The sequence below is a fragment of the Rhinopithecus roxellana genome, chromosome 16 (genome assembly GCF_007565055.1).
Source record: "Rhinopithecus roxellana isolate Shanxi Qingling chromosome 16, ASM756505v1, whole genome shotgun sequence".
NCBI lineage: Eukaryota > Metazoa > Chordata > Mammalia > Primates > Cercopithecidae > Rhinopithecus > Rhinopithecus roxellana.
In genome coordinates this window covers 59,352,754-59,375,459 of record NC_044564.1, presented here as the reverse complement: position 1 = coordinate 59,375,459, position 22,706 = coordinate 59,352,754, and the positions used below count along the sequence as shown (strand labels likewise).

At 38.9% G+C, this 22,706-nt stretch overlaps 1 protein-coding gene and 1 non-coding gene across 2 annotated transcripts; both read left to right on the top strand.

Moving 5' to 3' along the window:
- The first annotated feature begins 19,365 nt into the window (after positions 1–19,365).
- Positions 19,366–19,500, top strand: LOC115894080. Its single transcript, XR_004054129.1, has one exon. It is a non-coding gene; the product is annotated as a small nucleolar RNA SNORA70 (small nucleolar RNA).
- A 25-nt stretch (positions 19,501–19,525) lies between these two features.
- LOC104678364 (60S ribosomal protein L10-like) lies at positions 19,526–19,931 on the top strand. The gene has a single exon (XM_030920056.1). It carries the CDS (start codon positions 19,562–19,564, stop codon positions 19,862–19,864), a length of 303 nt encoding a protein of 100 aa, XP_030775916.1. The 5' UTR covers positions 19,526–19,561; the 3' UTR covers positions 19,865–19,931.
- The last annotated feature ends 2,775 nt before the right edge of the window (positions 19,932–22,706 follow it).

Sequence of the window (22,706 nt, the reverse complement as noted above, 5' to 3'; positions counted from 1 at the left end):
ATCTGGAGGCCAGAGTCCGAAATCAAAGTGTTGGCAGCACGGCACTTCCTCTGGAGGCTCTGGAGGAAAAGCCTTCCTTGTTTCTTCCATCTTTGTGTGGTTGCCAGCATTTCCTGCAGCTGCATCAACTCAGTCTCCCTAATCTCTCAGATCTCTGTCTCTGTCTTCACATGACCTTCTCCTCTACCCTCTGTGTCCGTGTCAACAAGAGCTCTTGTCACTGGATGTGTGGCCCACCCAGATAAATCAGGATAATCTCATTTTGAGATTCTTATATCTGCAAGACCTTATTTTCCAAATAAGGTCACATCTCCAGGTTCTGACATGTGGACAAATGTTTGTGTGGGGCCACTACTCCCAACCCAAAGCAATGTGTATTTACAATTCACTAAATCTGTTAGGTAGGCAATAGAAACTCCAGTTTACAGATAAGAAAACTAAGGTCCAAGATCATTAAGTAACTTGGTAGGAAGTAACGAACCCAGAATTCAAGTTTAGGTCAATATGACATCAAAGTTTACTAAACTATATTTACAAAATATACCAGTTCTTTCGCCATTAATCTTTGTGGAATCCAAAGGTAGACACAAAATCACCCCAACAAAAGGGAGATGTTAATATCTCTAGTAAATACTAAGTATTCTCTAACCTAATACATTTTCTTTCACTTTCTGCTGCAATGGACTTTCCAGACAAAACTTCATATACTAAAAAGAAAAAGGCAACATTTTAATTTACCAAAAAGTCTCTATTGAAAGTAAAAATGGCATGAGAGTAGATATTAAATTTCTGACATAGGATGGGGAGAAAAAAATGGTAACTGTGCCTCTTCGTTATTATACATGAAAAACACTGGGGTCCATGACCTCAAATGTATTCTCTGCTGAATGGAATTTGGAAATCAAAGGACTTCAGCCAACCGGCTCAATTTTTCTGTATTAAAGGAGCACACACTGGCCATTTTTCAGCAAACAATCCAATATTTCCACTGACCTTCTGAACATTTCCACATGGATATCCTGACATCACTTCAAATTCCACTGCAGCATCGTTTTTCTTCCAGCATTGCTATTTCTACCTCTTTCTGTTCCTGTCATCATGCTCCCATTTACCAAGTTAAAAATTCTTTGATTCATGGAATTTTGTTGCGCTTTTCTACATGCATTCCTTTATTTCCCAAATGTTTTGAATATTTCCTCTGGGCCAAACACCATGATGGGCACTGGAGATAAAAATCTCTGAAAACACAGACATAATCCTGCCCTTCTGGGAGTTGATAGTCTAGAAAGAAAAACTGACACTGAGCACACAATGACAAATTTGAATCTTAATATAAAAGGGAAAGTAAAGTTTGCAAATAGGAGAATGTTGTTGGAGAATCAAATTCATTTCTTTCTCCTCTGCCCTGCTCTGGTTATAGTCCTTATCATATCTGACTTTTTTTTTTTTTAACTAAGGATCATCCCAAAACCTTTATTTTATTAATGTGTAAATTTATTTCGCTATGGATTCTATTATTTAAAAAAAAAATATATTTCCATAGGTTTATGGGGAACAGGTGGTGTTTGGTTACATGAGTAAGTTCTTTAGTGGTGATTTGTGAGATTTTGGTGCACCCATCATTCAAGCAGTATACACTGAAGCCAATTTGTAGTCTTTTATCCTTCACCCCCTTCCCATCCTTTCCCCAAGAATCCTCAAAGTCCATTGTATCATTATTATGCCTTTGCATCCTCATAGTTTAGCTTCTACTTATGAGTGAGAACATACAATGTTTGGTTTTCCATTCCTGAGTTACTTCACTTAGAATAATACTGACTTCTTGAGGTAAGCTGTCTGCCTTTAGTCCAACCTCCTGTGATCCATCCTGCAGGTCACTCTGTACTGAAACTTCCCATTCTTCCCCTAATCATATGTCACTCTCCTCTCACAAGCTTTCAATGATACCCTTTTGCTTACAGACTCTAATCTTTTATGTGGCCTTTAAGACTTTTCTCTATGTGAACCCAACCCCTTTCAATCCTGAATAGAGATTTTATGGAAGTTGGGGAAGAGGCTTAGGGTTCTCTCTTATATTGGGAGCTTGGTATTGCTCTATAATAAGTCCTATTAACCCCATGAAACTTTTGCAACAGTCAACCTGCCCACTCATTAATCTACCCTAAGATATCTGACTCATCCCAAATCCTGAACATTTATTCCAACTATTGTCCCAAGTATGCCCCTTTTACCTCTTCCCTATCTCTCAAAATGCTAGCCCTGCTTCAAAGAGCATTACTCTAAAACCTCCCTGACCCCAAGGTCTTTATCTCTTTTCCCTGAAATCAACACATTCACTGTCACACCTTTAGGTAAAGGAGTTCAGCTGGTTTCTAGGATGTTATTATCTTGTGTATGCAACTATGCCGTATCTCCCCAGTGAGAACACGGGCTTCTGAAGAAGGACTACTACTGTAGTCAGTGTTTCTTTGCCACCTGCCCCTTCCAATGAGTAAGCAGACAATATTTTATATAATCATAGAGCTTTAGAGCTTTAGACCTGGGACCTGAGCATAATGAAGCCAGTGAAGTAAAGGATATGCAGCTGGTTAGTGGTATGAGTCAGACCAGAATCTCTTGCTAATGGATAATGCTCTTTCTGTCTAATGAATGAATGCAACAAATAAATGAACATAATAAGAAAAGAAGTTTTATTCTTACTGAGTTCAGCCAGTGTTAAACCCTTTCTAAACCATTGTATTGCTCTACAGATGTTGTGGTTTCTACAGGCACGTGGCTATAACCATAGGTATTTGAGTTCTGTTACCCATCTTGACATCACTGCTGCAGCTGTTGACTCCTCCTACCCACCGCCTACCTCCCATTCACACGGTGATTATTCTTGGCTGTAAGTAGGGAACTTGAATTCAAAGCTGTCAGTTCAATTTTCCATGCCTGAGATTTGTGGTGTAGAAACATGGGGAGACACAAACCCACACTCTATGTATGTATGAAGTAGGATATTGTGAGAGATAATAAAGGCAGTAGGAAGATGATCGCCTGATATCTCTTGCCTTTGAGACAGCTGGGGTTGGTTCCAATATTTTACTAGGCTTATGAGCTGTCAATCAGGAACCCAGAGGTGGGACAGGGGCACCCCAGGAAATCAAAGCAAATTCAATTATTATCTATCTGCTGACAATGGCAAAACCATTTTATTCCTCAGATCTTCACAGAATGGGTTGGGGGAATGAAGGCTGTGAAGAAATTAAAAGCGTGAACATTTTTAATGAGTGCAATTATTGAATCATCAGTCACACAGTCCATCTGCTTCAGAGCATTCCAGTGACTGGTGAAATTCTAAAATACTGCATTGCATTTTCACATTCATGTAATGACATACATGTTCTTTAAGGAACAGCTAATGATATTCATATATCCTGCTTATCCCTTCTATAACTCAGCATTCTCCTTTTGTCTGTTTCATTTTATTAGTCACTAATTTCACATTCTGACATCAACTTGGTGGGAATTTTCTGGCAACTGCATGAGTAAGAGGCTGCCCAGTGACATTAAATACTGTGTTATGGAATATTCATTTGTAGAAATAAACTAATGCAAAATTTATCTCAAAGGTCCTGTTTAGCCTGGAGTTTTGAGAGCAAAACGAACTTGGTGTCAGGGCAAAGAGAGAGAACTCATTTTTAAAGTCTTTTTCCAGAGATGACTAATCTACTGAGGAGAGAGGTGAAGCAATGACAGTGTGTTGGTGAGAAAACTGGGTTTGCTGGGGATGGCTCAGATGCCTTTGCAAATTAGAACTTTGGGAGAGGAAGGACAAAGACGGAATTCGGAGGAAAACAACTGTAACCAATGAATGGTAAGTGGGAAAACAGTAAGACTGCAGTGGTTCAGGTTTGTTAAGAGTTGAATTGTCGCGGTGCCTGTAGTCTCAGCTACTCTGGAGGCTGAGGCAGGAGAATCACTTGAACCTGGGTGGCAGAGGTTGCGGTGAGCCGAGATCATGCCACTGCACTCCAGCCTGGGCAACAAGAGTGAAACTCCATCTGGAAAGAAAAGAAAAGAAAAGAAAAGAAAAGAAAAGAAAAGAAAAGAAAAGAAAAGAAAAGAAAAGAAAAGAAAAGAAAAGAAAAGAGGCCTTTTCAGATATAATCAAGTTAAGGTAAGTTTATTGAGGTAAGCTTTTAATCTAGTGTCTCTTGTCCTCATAAAATGGAAAGACACAGATGCACAGAGACAGCACCATGTGACAGCAGAAGCAGAGACTGAAGTGATGCAGCTGCAAACCAAGTGACTCCTGGGGCTACCAGAAACTTGAAGAGGCAAGGAAGAATATCCCGTTGTGTACATAGAACACATTTTCTGTATCCATTCATTAGTCGATGGACACTTAGGTTGCTTCCATATACAATGGAATATGATACAGCCTTTTACAAAGAAGAAAATTCTGTTATTTGCCACAAATGGATGAACATGCTAAGTGAAATAAGCCAGGTATGGAAAAACCAATACCACATGATCTCATTTACATGTGGAGTCTAAAAGGATTGAACTCATAGGATTAGAGAGTAGAATGGTAGTGACCAGAGGCTAGCAGGGTGAGGTGGAGATGGAGAAAGGGGAGATGTTGATCAAAGGGTAAAATTTTCATTTAGACAGAGGGAATAAATGTTAGCCATCTATTACATAGAATGGTGAGTATAATTAATAATAATGTATGGTATATTTCAAAGTTGGTAAAGGAATAGATTTTAAATTGTTATCACAAAAAATAATAAGTATCTAAGGTAATGGCTATGTTCATTAGCTCAATTTAATCATTCTACAGTGGAAACCTATATCAAAACATCACGTTTTGGTGATGTTTTGGTCACATGGTCCCCAAAAATCTACACAGTTATTGCCAATTGAAAATAAAATTTTTATAAAATACAGTGAAGCATCCTCCCTTAGAGACTTAGGTTATTCTCCTGCCTGATACCTTAATTGCAGACTTCTTTCCTCCAGAACAGTGAAACAATGGCTTACTATTGTTTTGAGTCACCCGGTTTGCAGCACAGTACTTTGTTACAACAACCCTAGGAAGCTCATACAAGGCATAAAGACAGTTGCTGTGATTTAGATCTCTACATATCACATATTGATCAAACACTTGACCATCTGTGCCTCACACTGGGCTCAGCACTGAAAGTTGGTTAAGGAGTCATGATTCCTTTGCTTTGCTCAGAAGGTTAAACTAACACTGGTGTGATGTCTATCAGCCTGTCCAGTCACACGAATGCCTTCTATTTTGTCGTTGATCACTGCATTGCCTTTCAGGAAAATTTACTGGTCTCTTGTATGATAGTATCACCTGAGAACACTGATTCCATTGAGACAATAGGTTTTAAAAGTTTTTGAAAAAAAAAAAAATCACCAGAAAGGACACAATAGTAAGAGTATCCAGCTGCAAGCTAAGGTTCTCAGAGGGCACTTAGAGCTACAAGCGAATACACTGTGTGCTTAGTTAGAGATAGTTGTCTGCACACATGGTGGTTGAGTGGCAAGCCAGGTTGCCTGGGCTCATACTGCAGCTCCCCACCTACCGCCTTAGGTGAGTTACTTAATCTCTCTGTGACTCAGTTTCTCCTTAATCTCTTTGTGGTTCAGTTTCTAATCTGCATTTACCTTAAAACTTTATTGGAACAATTAAGTAATCAACACAAATTACTTCAACTAGTACTTGGCCCATAGTAAACGCTCCATATATGTTAACTATTATTTTATATATAAGCATCTCTGAGTGCTTATAAATAGACTTCTATATCAAAGTTATAAGTAAAATAATTTTCTAGGAAAACATGCTTTTTTGGGGAATAGAATTTTTTGCATGCTGATGCATCTTTCTATCCACTAGAGATTCTTATGGGATGGAAAGAGCACAAAATAACTTTGAAAATAAGTATTAGTGTTATTCAGTGAGTTTTATAACATCTAGCAACCTAGTAGAGTCTGGAAAGAACAAAAATGGAGAAGAGGGAGGGGATAAGAAAGCAAATAAGCTTAATGAAGAAGTGTGTGTATGGATGTATACATTTTGTGTGTGTCTGTGTGTATGCGTTTAGGGAGTTGGAAGTGGGGAGACAGACTTCATCATAGAGATACACACGTTTTTACTGTTTCCCCCTGTATCTCTCTGGAACTTAACTGATTCCATTAATTTTCTATACAATGACCAGAAAACCAGTAAGTTGAGCCTACTTTTTAAAATCATGGTGTTAATTATATAGAGTGAATTGTACAAATATTAAGTATAGAGCTCAAGAACATTTTGAAACATCTAAATAACCAATTGCCAGATCAAGATATATAACATTTCTATCATCCCAGAAAGGTTCTCTTGTACTTCTTTTAGGTCAATAGCACTTTAGAGCGAGATGCCTAAATGTATAATTAGCATTATATAAATGAAATTGTTAGTGCATACTATTTTGTATGTCTTTTTAAGCTCAACATAATGTTTTGAATCTATATTGTGGCATGTATGAGTACTTCATTCCTTTTCAGTGCTCAGTAGTATTCTATTATATGATTATACTATACATGGCATATACTTTCTTTTTTTATGGACACCTGGGTTGTTTCTTATTTTCATGGTTTCAAACCCAAATAACAAACATTAATTCAGTGGTCTTCAATATTTTTTAATCAGTAGAACTATTTCTTTAGCTGAAATCTATGTGAAAGTATAGCATATATAAAATATATGAAACAAATTTGCTCTAGATAAAAATTGGGGATTTGGAGATGCTGACTCCTAGTATAGCTCCTCCCCATTCCTCCCATAGCCTTAATTTTCAAATCGTGTCTCAAAAGAATAGAGTTCCATGGGAATATCTTTAAATAAACACTTGTTTAACCACCAACACATCCATTATGTTTGTTTAGGACCAAAAAAAACATAACAAATTATGATACACATACTTTCAAAACCTCAACAACTCTTTAAGCAGTTGTTGCTTGAAAGAAGTGACACCCATTTACAGATGAGGACGCTGGCATAGCTAAAGGTCTCATCTCAGGTAACACAGCTAGGTTACCTTAGCACATTACCAAAGGTAATGCACTTTCCGTTCAAGTCCGATTGCCAGGCTTCCCGGTCAAGTCTGATTCTCTCCTCTCTGCTATGTGAGAATTGATACCTGTTCATATTACAGCCTATTTGCACATCCAAATTGTTCCCAGTGTGTTTGGAAATGTGTGGATTTTTGTCAGTCTTTGTTCTGTTGCTTGACTTTAATTATCATTCCAAAAGCCAATATTCAGTGCCTACAATGCAAGATACTCTATGGGGATGTCAAGGCATCTATGGCTATAAATTGGACTCTTGGAGTTTCCTTAATGTATTAGTTTCTACACTCTAATCATGTCAGCCACTTTAAAAAAAACATTCCAGCTATAGCATTACATTCCTATTCAATAGAGTGTTGAGAATTCTCATTCTTCCACTCCATGATGGAAACAATGGTGCTCCCACTGTCCCCATTCTACCTTCCATAATGCGGAATACTTGAGCATATCATGATTTCTGGCCAAAATAACTCTGCTTTTTTTTTATTTAAAAAATACTTTAAAGTCTAAAAATATTTACAAATACATTCCTATATAAAATCTCTTTATTGCTTCTGGGTCACGTATTAGAGTAACTGTCCCAGACAAGCCTCTGTGCAAGCATGGATCTGGTGTCTGAAGGTTCAGGATAAATCTCCAAATCTTTTGTCTTAGTTCATAATGAGACTTGGCACTGAATTGACATCTTGGGTTCACTGAAGAAATAATTATTTGTGACATACCCTAATATGGTGGAAAGAACACAAATCAGAGGCTTCCCAAGATTATCATTACCTTATGTAGAGATACCTGGCTCCCAGCTGGTGGTCAATAAACACTTGAGCTGTTGTCTTATTTATTTTTTTTTTTTTCATTACTTTTGATGTTCATCTTGACCTGTGAGGTGGTTTCCATAAGGGCAACAATGTCCAAATGCCTCCAGGTGTTCATATGAACACATGCCCCAAGGTCAGCTTTCAAAATAGATGAGAATCACTTTGGTGCTTTTCTCTTTCCCCTGGCTTTGCAATGAGGGACTCAAGAAGTGGTGGCTCCTCATTGGAAAGATGTGAGAATAAGTTCGTTAAAAAGTTTTATGCCTTTAAAAAGAACAGGAAAAAAAGACTAATATATGTGAAGAAGAGTATGCAAAAGTCCCTTGGGTTACCAATGGCTATAGGACCAGTGCTACAAATGAGCCCTGAAATCTAAATTGGTTTAGAAATAGAAGAAATGGCAGTATTCAGTCCCATTTTACAATAAGTGCCAACACTTAGTGCTCTAGTTTGGCTTTTTATGTATTTCTGTGAGTACATTGGGTGTCCATCTGGATCTTTTAATCTATCCAGTTATATGGTTGGGTGTGTTCTCTGCATAATATCCTTCCTCCCAGGCCTCTGGAAATGCATGAACAAATACTGACTTGGGGGAAAAAGAATTTTTGCTGATTAGAGAACAAAGCAAGAATGTTAAACTCAGCAGGGGATTTTGATTTGCCTGCCATGGAAGGGCTGAGTGTACGCTTTTAGATTGTATGGCCCCTCTTTGGTTTTGGAAGTTTGACCTGCTGCACTCCCATAAAGGAATCACAAAGCCCTAGGTGGCCAAGCACCACTCACTAAATTCGGAATCCTTGCAACGGTGTAAAGAGCAACTTCTTTTATCTTCAGATGCGGATGCCGCATTCTCGCACAAATCTATGGAGGCCCCTGGAATGCATCCAAAAGTAAATGTTACCACTTAGGAGAGTTTCAAGAGAAATGTTAGGCAAAGAGAGCCCAAAGTACTAACATCGTCTCAATTTTTAGCTCATCCAGGGAACTTCTAGGCAAAACACGATATTAGAAGTAGCCTAGGCTAGTTGAGAACATGGACTCTAGAGCTGCTCCACCTCAGTTTGTCTCAGTTCTATTGTTAAATAGATATAAAATCACTCATCTTGGGTGAGTCGCCTAATCCCTCAATGCCTTAATTTCTTTATCTGTAAAATGGGCATGATAACAGTGATAGCTATTGTGTATTGTTGCAAGTATATACACAAAGCATGTAATATACTCTATACTGAGTAGTAGATACTTTTATTGTTTTCCTTATATTTTTATTGTTTTCATAAAAGAAAGGCTTTATCTCAGCAATTATTGAGGACTTTTTAATGTCCCTTTTGTATTAGAAAAAAAGATGGGGGTAGGTAGTGAAAAATGTCATCTGTTTCTTTCCAAGAACACTAAACAAACTACAGGCCCGTCTGTAGTAGTGAAATCTATCTGCAAGAGATCCATTTACTTTGAACAGTCAACCATAAATACAGCCTCTTCATATAGTGAAGTAAATAAAGAATGCTTATTTTATTCCAAGAGTCTGCTCATGCTTCTTCTGGCGCTGATATCTTCTATCACTTTTTTCCTTTAATGTACTGTATCCATGGGCAACTTTTACGACCTGCTGTGAGGTAGCGATCCCATCTATATTATTCATCTCTCTTCACCCAAAATGAACATAGCATACAGGAGCTACTTCATAAATACTTTGTTATTGAATAAATAAATAAATATATCTTCCATGTTTTTCCACTTAGAGAGCCCCACCCTATTCATTCATTCATACGCATATGCCCTACTCACACAACACACTTTCATACTTGGCTCTCCCTCTATCCTATCACCTCAAATGTAACTCTTCTTTATTCCTCAAAGCTTACATCAAAACAGCTCTTCCAAAATGCCTTTCCTCATTTTGCCAACTCAATGTGCTATATCCTTGAACTCCCATATGCTTTTCCTGTAACACTCTTAGTATACTTACGATTTCTTGCCTTCCTTGCAATGATGCATGGAAGTGGCACATATCTACAATGCACCTATGAGATCAGGCACTGATTTGTATCTTACACAGTGACCACTATTCAAAACACATTTATTAAAAGCTAAACAAAAAGTTTTTAATAAATGTATTTTATTATAAAATATAAAATTATATATAAAATATATATAGTTCAGATGCATATGTTTACATATCCATTTCAAACCACTCAGGCTACAATCTGAACTAAAAAGGCTTATGGTTATACTATGGGAATCAAACTTGTTTTCTAAACCCCAATTTCTTAATTTGGCCAACAGAAGGACCTAGTTCCTTTGAATTCATTCTGAGGAGTAGCTTGTTAACCTATTGACTTACTTAGTTTTTCAGGTCTTGTGAATGCTTAGTTATCATTAAACTTAACAGAATGTAGGAGTGGCCCACAAGATGTTTTTCCAAATACATATCTTGATGTGGATAGCCAGTTTTGCTATCTACTGATAATTAGTATCCTTCTAATTGTGACCCTGCTGATGTCCCACTTTGGAACTTATCTTGAATTGCGAGAATAGATAGCTCTCCTTAGGAGATTTCTGCTGGCATAGTCTCCAGAATATGTTCCATGAGCAAATACCATAAATGTTGGATAGTGAAGTCAAAGAATCTGTGAATTTGCCTCTGGGTTATGTGACCATCTTAACCAGCAGCAGCCTGTTGGATCTAGAATATTCTATAAGATAACAGTCCTACTTTGCTCTTTCCCAGGACAGTGTGCCTACTGGGAGCACTGCTAAAGAGGCTGACAAAGGTATGTTCTTTGGGTATTAAATTTGATCAAGCCATTTCCAATTCTTGTTGGAAACAGGAAGAGTGTAAATAATAAATAAATTGATTAATGCAATCAGATTAATTTAGCAAGCTACTGAATATAGCAATGCATTTTCAAAAGTCATCTAAGGAAAACAACAAGATATAATGGAAGCAACTTTTTTTTTTTTTTTTTTTTTTTTTTTTTTTTTTTTTTTTGAGACGGAGTCTCGCTCTGCCGCCCAGGCTGGGGTGCAATGGCCGGATCTCAGCTCACTGCAAGCTCCGCCTCCCGGGTTCACGCCATTCTCCTGCCTCAGCCTCCCGAGTAGCTGGGACTACAGGCGCCGCCATCTCGCCCGGCTACTTTTTTGTATTTTTTAGTAGAGACGGGGTTTCACCGTGTTAGCCAGGATGGTCTCGATCTCCTGACCTCGTGATCCGCCCGTCTCGGCCTCCCAAAGTGCTGGGATTACAGGCTTGAGCCACCGCGCCCGGCCGGAAGCAACTTTGTAATAGGATTTCGAAAACATAACTTGAGTCCTGACTCTGCCACCAACTAATTAACTAATTCTCTCAAGTTGTTTTCTTCTTTGCCTTAGCTTCCCCATCTGTAAGATGTAAACAGAAAAAAATAACTCTCACAGAGTACCTGACTGAGTGGCAGGGACCCTCAGAGTGGCATCCCCTTTAATCCTCACCAAGGGGCAGCAGCATTATTACGTTACTGATGAAGAAACTGCAGCTCAGAGAGATTCTATCACATGCCCAACACCAGCGACTATGAGTGAAGACAAAACTTGAACCTAGGTCTACTAACCTCCGAATCCTGCACATCTCTTACTCATCCACAGTGTACCAGATACTACCTACACTGGTGACCTAGTACCACAAGGATGAAACGTGGTAGTGAAAGAGAAAATTATTTACAGATGGCAATGTGTGCTACTATAACTGAGGTCCGATGATCAGTTTTATTCAGAAACAATTAATTGCCTATTAGGCTACAAAATACAAAATTAAAAAAAAAAAAAAGAAACCTACACACTAAAATACACCTCTTAGATTTGTTTGCTAAACTCTGTTATATTTCCATCCTCCCTACCATGAGGTGGTAGGGGTTGGTCTTCAATATGCAGTAGAGTCCCTGTCCTGTTTCCTTGCTAACCATGCTGTAAGCTCTTCTATTAGTTTCCCATTGTTGCCATAACAAATTACTACAAATGTAGTAGCATAAAACAACCGTTTTTTTATCTTATGGTTCTGGAGGTCAGCAGTTTCAATGGGTCTCAATGGGCTAAAATTAAGATGTTGGTAGGGCTGGGTTCCTTTCTGCGGGCTCTAGAAGAGAGTCTATTTTCTTTCCTTTCTCAGCTTCTAAAGGTTGCCAGCTTCTGGAGCACTGGCTGGTGGCCCCTTTCTTTATCTCCAAGGCCAATAATAACTGGTTGAGGCTCAGTCACATCATATCTTTCTGACATTGACAGTTCTGCCTTGCTTTTTCACATTTTAGGACCATTCTGATTACATTGGGCGCACCAGGGCAATTCAAGATAATATCCTTATTATAAAGTCAGCTGATCAACAACCTTAATTCTACTCACAACCTTAATTCCCCCTCATCATGTAATATGCCATATTCACAGGTTCCAGGGATTAGGAGTCATGTATCCTTGGAGGGCTATTATTCTGCCTATCACAGCTGTCCCAGGGAGGAGACTGAATCTTAGTCTTCTGAAAGTCTAACCACATTCCTGTGTACTGCTATAGCATGGAATCTTGTAGAGAATTCTGGTTCATAACGTGGTTCCTGGAGCTGTATGCCTGGGTTCAAGTGCTAGCTCTGGAACTTACTAGCAGTGTGGCCTTGAGCCAATTACTTTTCTATGCTTCTATTTCTTTATCTGTAAAGGGGATAAAGAAAGTAATAAGAGTAAATACTTATATAGTGCTTAGCTTGTGTCAGACACTATTCTAAGCCCTTTTACATATATTTCCTCATTTATTGCTCGAAGCAACCCTCTGAGGTTGTTTCTATTATTATTCCCAGTTTACAGATATGGAAGTCAAGGAACTGAGTTGGTTAGTAACTTTTCCAAGGTTACACAGTTCATAAGAGGCAGAGTCAGGGCTTATACCCAGGCAATACTGCTTCAGAGTCCTGCTCCTAACCACCACAGCAAACAACATTATACAATTGTTGAGAGGATTAAATAAGTTAATATTTACTTTGTGTTTAGAATTATACCTGGAATGTTTTAAGACCTATAGCTATTACTATAATAGGCAGTGTTCTATTTTAAAAACTGTTGAATTAATACAATTGGCAAAAGAAATTTAGTGTTAGGTCATCCTGTGTTTATCCCTTTCACATACACACATCATTACACTTTTGTCTGACTTTCTACTTCAATCCTCAACCGCCTAGGCTAAGTCCTCAAGCCATTTCCCCAGATTCTTCACTTCATCAACTCAACTAATTTTGAAATTTCTGCTGTGATTCTAAAGCTTTTTTGGAAAACAATTAATGCTAACAAACTACTTTTCCTGTCTCAGTCTTGACTTGTCTTCAGCATTGAACTCACAGTTCTAAGACTTTTGTTGAAGGTCTGGCAGAACTATTGGCTGGCTACAGACCTTGGATTGAGTTATTAGCATCCTTGTTTGTAAAATAGGGATGAAATTCTCGAGAAGATTGCTTAAGGATCAAATGAGAAATACATACAAAATTGATATATAAAAGTAAAATGCTTTTCGAATTCGGGCAAAGTTAGTATTAACTTGCACATACACTATCAAGAAATACTGGCTATGGTTGAGCCTAAATATGGTGACCTATAGTTGTGAACTATAGTTTTCGGTGTAATATAAAAAAAAAAAAATACTACATAAAATGGCAATTCTGCCTCTGTGAACATCTTCTCTCTTCTCTCATGCTCCAATGTAGAGAGACAGAAATAGAGCATGAATCAGGAAGAAGAATTATTTTTCAGCCTCATTTCCTGACCCTTAACAATGATATCTTATAGTCATAAAGACCAAGATAACATATATAAAAATGGCCCGCTGCCAAGTCTAGCACTTAGTTAACAAAAATATCAATTGTCATCATGGTTATTATTATCATTATTATCATTTGCATCATGAAAACACAAGGATCAAACAAAAAATATTGCCCTGGACTACAGCCTAAACTCCATTGTATTTACCTTTTTTTTTTTTTCCCATGGGCCACCTTCATCTTCGGGCCATCCTAGAACTTCCTTTTTTCTTTTCAGGTGGATGTCTAAGGCTATAGAAGCATTCTGATTACACTGGGCACAACAGGGCAATGGTGAAATTTCCATTGATCAGAAAATAAGGTCTGTCAAGTACTTCAAAACTGTACCAATCAGAGTAGCTTTTCAATAACTTCTCCCTAGTTTTCCAGCTTATTCAAGTCTCAGATAGGTTCTCCTTACCTTAAAGCCAATTTGTTGAGGAACAACTCTGAGATAAGAATAATAAGGGAGAACACAAGGAAATATAAACATTTACTAGATTCATGTTGAAAAGACTTCAGAAATCTCTAGTGCTAAGATATAAAAGAAAATTTAGATTTGGGCCCATCTTTATGGAGATTATAGTATAGCATTTTTATTTATTCATTCATTTAGTCATTTGTGGTTTTCTTTCATTTTTTTCATATGCATTTAGCCAGTTTTTGGCAACTAGTGAGGTCCCTGGAGAAATATATTTAGGACAGTGCTTTTCACCAAAATCTAATAGCCTACTTGCCACATGAATTGATGCAATGATGCAATCATCCTGAATAGGTAACATTTGTATATTTATAGAATAGGATGATACATTAAGAAGATGCAGCACTATCAAATCTCTTCACAGATTTCTCTGCAACAGAATTCATTAATTTGTCTACTTCTTCATTCAATGATGAAACAAATATTTATTGGACACCTACTACATACTGGCATTGTGCTGCTGGTCTCTGGGGATACAAGCTGGACCCAGATGGACCCAATCTCTTCCTGCTCTCAGGGAGCAAGCATTCTGATGGGAGGAGAAGAAAATTAATGAAATTTCTGCAAAGTTACAACTCATATCTGAAGGATGAGTTAGAAAAGGGGAGGTAAGTGCATTCAAGACAGAGGAAATTGAATGTACAAACACGTAAGAGAAGAGGGCACATAGTGAGTGAAATGGGAGTATGTTAGGATGTGAGTCTGGAGGAATGTAGTAGGAGACTCTGCAGGGACTTGTTGGCCACACAAAGTTTTGTTTAATTTTAAGAGCAAGAGGATGCACTAAGGAGTATAAAGCAATTGGAGAGCCCTGACTGTATTTGAGTTTTTGAAAACATCATGTTGACTGCAGCATCTAGAAGAAATTGGAGTAGGGCCAGGTTGGAATGCAAGGGATAGTTAGAAGGTGTTGGAATAGTCTGGACAATAGATGATGATAATGTGGACTAGCGAGGGGGTAGTGGCTATGGAAACCAGTGGGTGGGGTAAGAAATATCTGAGAGATCAAGTCAACAGGACTTGGTAATGGATTAGGTGTAGGGGATGAGAAGAGAAATAAGTAGCAATCAATTTTTACTAGACAGAACTGAGAAAATTCTGGTCAGAGAATTCTGTTTTCCATGTCCTCAGTTGCCCCTATATGTTCCTTATTCCTGCTCAGGGACACATTTTCCTTCAGTTTCCTTTAGTTTCTAACTTCAAAATTCTCAAATTTCTCCACACTCTCTCTCACAAACACACTTTCCCAGGATTTGTTAGTCTTTTACACTCACTTGTAAAGTACTGTGATAAGGATGAATGGTTTTCTCCTCCTATACTATTTACTGTTCATAAGGAATGAGTCCATTGGTATGGGTGTATATTGCAAGGTTCCCAAAGATTCCCCACATCAGTGGTTTTAAACCAGAGATGATTTTGTCACCCAGGGGATATTTGACAATTTCTGAGGACACTTTTGATTGTTCCAACTTCAGTGGGGTGGTTACTGGCATCAATCAGATAGAGGCAAAAAATGCTGGTAAACATTCTACAGTGCACAGGACCACCCCCACAACATATAATTATTGGGCCCAAAAACGTCAATAGTGTCAAGAGAGGCAAATTTTGCCCTAGATGTCAACTCCTCCTAAAGCTGGCCAAATGTAATTCTCCAGGAGTTGCCTCTAACATCTTACGAATCCTTGCCAGTTTTTTTAAAATAAATAAAGCAAAGATAAAAATACATCTAGAACTGGGAATATGGCATACCAAGATGCTACTCTTAACTTTTTTAAACTAAACAAAATGGGTGAAGGGTGCTGGGAGGAGTCAGTAATTACAGCATTTCTGAATTAGAAATAAGAGCAGAGCCAGCCAGAGAAAAGTATAATTTAGTGCCTCATCAATTAGCTGACTGGATTTTCTATGTTACTAAATTTGAGGCCGAAATGGATTATAGTAGTGATTTTGGCACGGGCTTGAGCAAAAACCAGTCATATATGAAGCTGGGTCAATTGGGGGATGTCACATACTTAAAAGCTTCCATAGTTAATTTAATGAATTATAACAATGGGGCAAGGTATAAGACTTCTTAACACAAGGGAACTCCAAGGAAAAACTGGCAGATAATCCCCATCTCCTCCCGTTGTGCTTGTGGATCTCAGCACATATGGTCCTGCACCAGGGGTTGCAGAACAGTGAAAGATTCTAACACCATATGTGTGGAAATCCTGTACCTTGCAGAGAGTGAAGGAGCAGGGAAAGCTTGTCCTTGAATCCTGGACCTTTACGGCTGTTTTTCTCCTGGCTCTGTATCAGATTTTGTCCGCTCCATATGGTATTTTTAACTTATTGTATTTTGTCTTGAATGTAATCTTCTTGGGGATTTTAATTGCCTATTTTCAATACTAATTTCCCTTTCTGTGAATACAGAGGAAGTAGACTTGCTTCTCTTTCAAATACAAAAAGAAAACAATTATGAAAAGACTCAGCATGAATAGTATTTTGTTTTCCAATGAAAGGTCCGTACTGTGGCAAATATATGCACCTGTGTGCATATGCATATCTTTAAAATTCTGTATTCAGATTTCTGGGGGTTTGGTAGAAGGAAATGTACTATTTAAAACTAAGCTACTATTGTTATTTATCTAGTGGTTTGGGACCTGTAGATTTGGAGGGGGTAATTTTCTATCATTGGGAAAATCCTAATTAGTCTTCCTTTTCACATTAAGCTGATACAGTTAAGGATAGTATAATATTAAGAGGCTCAGGCAGTAGAATTTTAAGGGAATACAACATGGAAATGTTTTTAGAGATTTTTCTGTAACATCACCCTAAGGTTAAAAAAAAAAAAAAAAAAAGACTGAAGAATTAAAACGGTTGTTTATTGAAAGACCGTCTTCATCAACACTCTTAACTCTATTGGCTCTTCCCTTTGGCTGTATGGGCCAAGCCAGGAAAGCATCACACAGTCGTAACCACCCATGCCCTGTTAGTTCTTGGTCTTGAGTTGGGTCCCTTGTCAGTGTCTTCTCTTTCTCTTTATTTGCCACCCCAAACCCACACTAACTTCTAGCCCACTTGTAGTTTGATGATAATCTCAGCTCTTATTTCTTTGAAGAAAATGAGGCTATCAATCAACACAAAGTTTTCAGTTTGGGACTTCCCCAATTATGCATGCACTTATTTTTGCAGACAACATTCTCTGCTTTTCTGCAGTCATAGATAAGCTAGTCAGGGCTGGGCCCCTAAAGTGATTTGCTTCCATTTCCTCTGGAACCCTACAATGATTTCTTTGCCCTACAACTTCTATTCATCCTTCCATTCAGTTCTTTTCCTGTAGCATATAAATATAATCGAGTACCTCCCATACCAAAAACGTCTAGCTCTCTCCTTCCCTTAGCCAGGGTTTTTGTCAGAGGATTGTTAGAGATGCCATTCTCTCTCTTCCTACTCATTCTTCAACCCTTAGCAATCTGGCCTTCTTCCCATCACTCCACTGTAGCTGCCTTTGCTAAGGTTGCCAGTGGCCTCCTTGTTGCCAAATACTGTGGACCTCTGCAGGTAGTTATCTTTCTTAAACTCTTTGTTGCACTGGCACTGCTGGTTTCTTACTCTATTTGATCCCCCACTCCCTTTTTTTTCTGCCTTGGCTTCTGTGATACTTGTTACTCTGGTTCCTTTTCACTTATATGACTATTTCTCTACCATCCTATTTATGACTTCTGTCTCCTTTCTCCATGACCCACACTGCTCTTTTCCTCTTCAGCCTCTATTTGGCCAATTTCGTTGAAAGTTCTAGTGGAAAACTACAATCTGTGTGCAGACGAGTTTCACATTTTGGTCTTAAATTCCCTAACGTTCTTTGAACTTAAGACTCAGAAAATCTTTTGCATATCTCTGTTAGAAGGCCCAGTGACTCTTCAGACTCGTAGTATTCCAATACGAATTCAGATTTCTTCACCCTCTTTCCTCAACGAAGTTGCTCCCCTCTATATATTCTGCTTTCAAATAATAGAGCCTAAATCCACTTGGGCATCCAAGCTAAGCACTTGGAAGTCAATTTAGATTCTCCCTTCCCTCTCTATGCATCTAATCATTAAGTTGTGCTTATTTTATCTTGCAAATATTTCTTAAATGTAACCCACTCATTATCCCTACAACCAATGCCATAGTTCATGCTTTAATCATGGCCCCAATAGAAAAAAGACTAACCTTCCTGGAAGAAGGGGAAATTCTGCCAGCAGACTGCCTTTTAATTCAAACAGCAAATATTCCCTGGGTTGCCATCTTGCCTTTCCAGCCTATCAACCTAATCCTACAGATTGTGGACTTGCCAGCATACACAATTGATATGGCTTGTCTATGTCCCCATCCAAATCTCATATTGAATTCCCACATGTGGTGGGAGGGACTCTATGGGAGATGATGGAATCATGGGGGTAAGTCTTTTCCATGCTGTTCTTGTCGTAGTGAATAAGTCTCACGAGATCCAATGGTTTTATAAGGGGGAGTTTCCCTGCACAAGCTCTCTCTTTTTCTTGCTGCCATCCATATAAGACATGACTTGCTTCTTTTTGCTTTTTGCCATGATTGTGAGGTCTCCCCAGCCACATAGAACTCTAAGTCTCTTAAACCTCTTTCTTTGCAAATTGCCCAGTCTCAGGTATGTCTTTATCAGCAGTGTGCAAATAGACTAATACAGTAAACATGAGACTTGGGACTTTGGACGGTGAACTTTTGAGTTAATGCTGAAATGAGTTAAGACTTTGGGGAACTGTTGGGAAGGCATGATTGGTTTTGAAATGTGAGGACATGAGATTTGGGAGGGGCCAGAGATGGAATGATATGGTTTGTCTGTGTACCTGCCCAAATTTCATCTTTAGTTCCCACATGTTGTGGGAGGGACCTGGTGGGGGGTGATTGAAATATGGGGACAGGTCTTTCCTGTGCTCTTCTGTGATAGTGAAAAAGTGTCACAAGATCCAACAGTTTTATAATGGGGAGTTTCCCTGCACAAGCTCTCTCTTTGCCTGCCGCCATCAACGTAAGATATGACTTGTTCCCCCTTGTCTTCCTCCATGATTGTGGGGCCTCCCCATCCATGTGGAACTGTAAGTGCATTAAACCTCTTTCTTTTGTAAATTGCCAATCTTGGGTATGTCTTTATCAGCAACATGAAAATTGACTAATACTCCTTTCCTCATGGGGGCCCAGTGTGCAATGGCTGCAAACAGCAGCTTCCTTGGTAGTGTATGCAGCCTGTTTGTTGTATGGGTTGCTCTAAGGGACCTTGGAGACAGGCCTTTCCGATGGACATTCATATTTCTAACTTTGCACTACCCTAATGTAGGCTCCAAACAGGCATGCGAGGTGCTTTTGGAAAGCCCCAGGGCACTGTGGCCAGGGTTCACATTGGCCAAGTTATCATGTCCATCCGCACCAAGCTGCAGAACAAGGAGCATGTGATTGAGGCCCTGCGCAGGGCCAAGTTCAAGTTTCCTGGCAGCCAGAAGATCCACATCTCAAACAAATGGGGCTTCACCAAGTTCAATGCTGATGAATTTGAAGACATGGTGGCTGAAAAGCAGCTCATCCCAGATGGCTGTGGGATCAAGTACATCCCCAGTCATGGTCCTCTGGACAAATGGCAGGCCCTGCACTCATGAGGGCTTCCAATATGCTGCCCCCACTTAATACCAATAAATTCTACTTCCTGTCCAAAAAAAAAAAAAATGAAAATTGACTAATACAACAATCAAATAAGGTATTTCCTTAAAATCTCTCTCTCTGTCTCTTTCTCACTCTCTCTTCATCCTTCATGGTTCTGTTTCCCTAGAGAATCCTGATACGGGTCTCATAGTTCCTAGGCAGTCTAGAAGGCAGAAAGTAGGGCTAGAAGGTCTATGCAATATCTCTGATAACCTGTGTTTTATATTACCATTTTATTATTTATTTATTTATTTATTTATTTATTTATTTATTTATTGAGATGGAGTCTTGCTCTGTTGCCCAGGCTGGCCTGCAGTGGCATGATCTTGGCTCACTGCAAGCTCTGCCTCCCGGGTTCATGCCATTCTCCTGCCTCAGCCTCCTGAGTAGCTGGGACTATAGGTGCCCACCACTACACCCGGCTAATTCTTTGTAGTTTTAGTAGAGGCAGGGTTTCACCATGTTAGCCAGGATGGTCTCGATCTCCTGACCTCATGATCTGCCCACCTTGGCCTCCCAAAGTGCTGGGATTACAGGTGTGAGCCACCATGCCCAGCCTATATTACCATTTTATTTTTTTAAAATCAGTTGAGGCTAGACACAGTGGCTAATGTCTGTAATCCCAGCACTTTGGAAGTCCAAGGCAGACAGATCACGAGGTCAGGAGATTGAGACCATCCTGGCTAACATGGTGAAACCCCATCTCTACTAAAAATTTAAAAAGTTAGTCAGGCGTGGTGGTGGGCACCTGTATCCCCGCTACTCGGGAGGCTGAGGCAAGAGAATGGCATGAACTCGGGAGGCAGAGCTTGCAGTGAGCCGAGATGGCACCACTGCACTCCAGCCTGGGTGAGAAAGCAAGACTCCAACTCAAAAAAAAAAAAAAAAAGAAATGCTCTCTAAGTTCCATCATAAGACTGCTTTGATTATCACATTTAAATCAATATCTTCTTGCAGATAGAAAATTGAAGAAGTGCTCTTCCATTACTCTATGAATATTTTTTTCTTTGCATTCTTGTAGGCTCAATGTATTCCTTTACAGTCCAGATGGCAATTAGGTAAATTTTCTTCATACTTGGACTAAATGCATATGGCAGCCTCTATCCATTGATTACAAATAATGCAGAAGACAAAATAATCAGTATATATTTCCCTTTGCAGGGCTACCTCCTCTCTCTCATCATTCAAGGCCCTACTTAAATTTAAGTTCTTCAGAAAAGCTTTCTCTGAATATTGATAACTAAGTTTTACCCACAGCCTCCTTCTTTCTTCTTAATTCAATAGACTAAATTATTTTTATCATGGGACATATCAAATCATAAATAAGCCAATGTATTTATTCATTTATGTCTTCATTTTTCTCCTATTGAATTATAAGCTCCATGAAGCCAAGACACTTATTTCCTGCTTCATCCCAAGTAAGCATTAAAACCTATTTTGGAGGAATACACTGAGGATTTCTGTGTTCATAGCTTTATAATACTAGTGGCAAATGACTACAAAGGCAAGATTCCTGCTGTTGAATATCTTTCAAGCTGCTTGGGGTGTTGAGGTTAACACTGGTGAAATTCTCAAGGAATAAGACAAGGCAATATAGGCAATATGTTGTGTGATGCTGGAAGTTATAGTGGAAGATCAAATCTATGAGGCAGGAGACTTCAGGGAGGAAGCAGGACCTTGTATTTCTTTTGTTGAAAGAATTAGATAAGCATAGGAAACACAAAATGAAGACAGGGAGATCAGCAAGAAGAATAAATTAACATGAGTCTGAAAAGGTAATAATGCTTACTATAGAGGTTAGTAGCAACCAGAAAGTGGCAAGAAGAGTAGCCTGCCTAGCAAAGAAGAGCCAGGTGATAACAAATCAGATGTAGACCTTGACTTGGGAGCCAAGTTGGAGACACTGAATGTTTTTGAGAAGAGAGACTTGAAAAAAATGAAAGGGTATTTCAGGAAAAATTAGCCTGATAGTGCTAGGCAGCATGCATTGAATGATATAATATCTGGAGTACGAACAAACTAATGTATCTTCCTGCAGTCTGTCTGTGCATCAGTTCATGGTTACCTCCTTCCCAATGACCCAAGGCATGCTTGGTAACCTCTCCATATGCTGTCTTCACCCAGGCATGAGCTCAAAAGTCTGAGCGAAGTTGTATGGAAATTGCCAAGCGAAATTGGAAACTTGTATCCTTTCTCTGTTTCCTTCTTTTTGTTGCCTCTTTCCCTAGTACAGCTACCAGGTGTCTCAGACTGACCCCACACTGAATTGGAGTCTAATCCCCTAACTCTCCCCATTCACTTGTTGTGTATAGTCCTAAGTGTCAGGAATCACTTAGAATCCACTTGCCAACTATGACATTAACTTACTATTAAGGTTATTTGACCTTAGCTCAATGTTTCATGTTTGTCCCTCTTTCTGGGAATAAGCATTCCCTTATTCAGGAGGTTTGGGGAAATCTTGGTACAATAATCCACCAGTTCAAGCTAAAGTTAGGTTTCTTACTAGAGTAGCTATAACTACCAGGCCCAATTCTTATAACCTGGTTTCTGCCTTCTCTTTCATAGTGTTGTGGGTCTAGCAAGATTTGCCTGTTTTTAAGTAGCTTAAAATATTTAATATTTTAGAATCAGGTTGATATGGTTTGGCTCTGTGTCCCCACCCAAATTTCACTTTGAATTGTAATAATCCCCACATGCCAAGGGTGGAACCAGGTAGAAGTAATTGGATCATGGGGGAGTTTCCCCCATGCTGTTCTCATGATGAGTGAATCTCAGGAGATCTGATGGTTTTATAAGCAT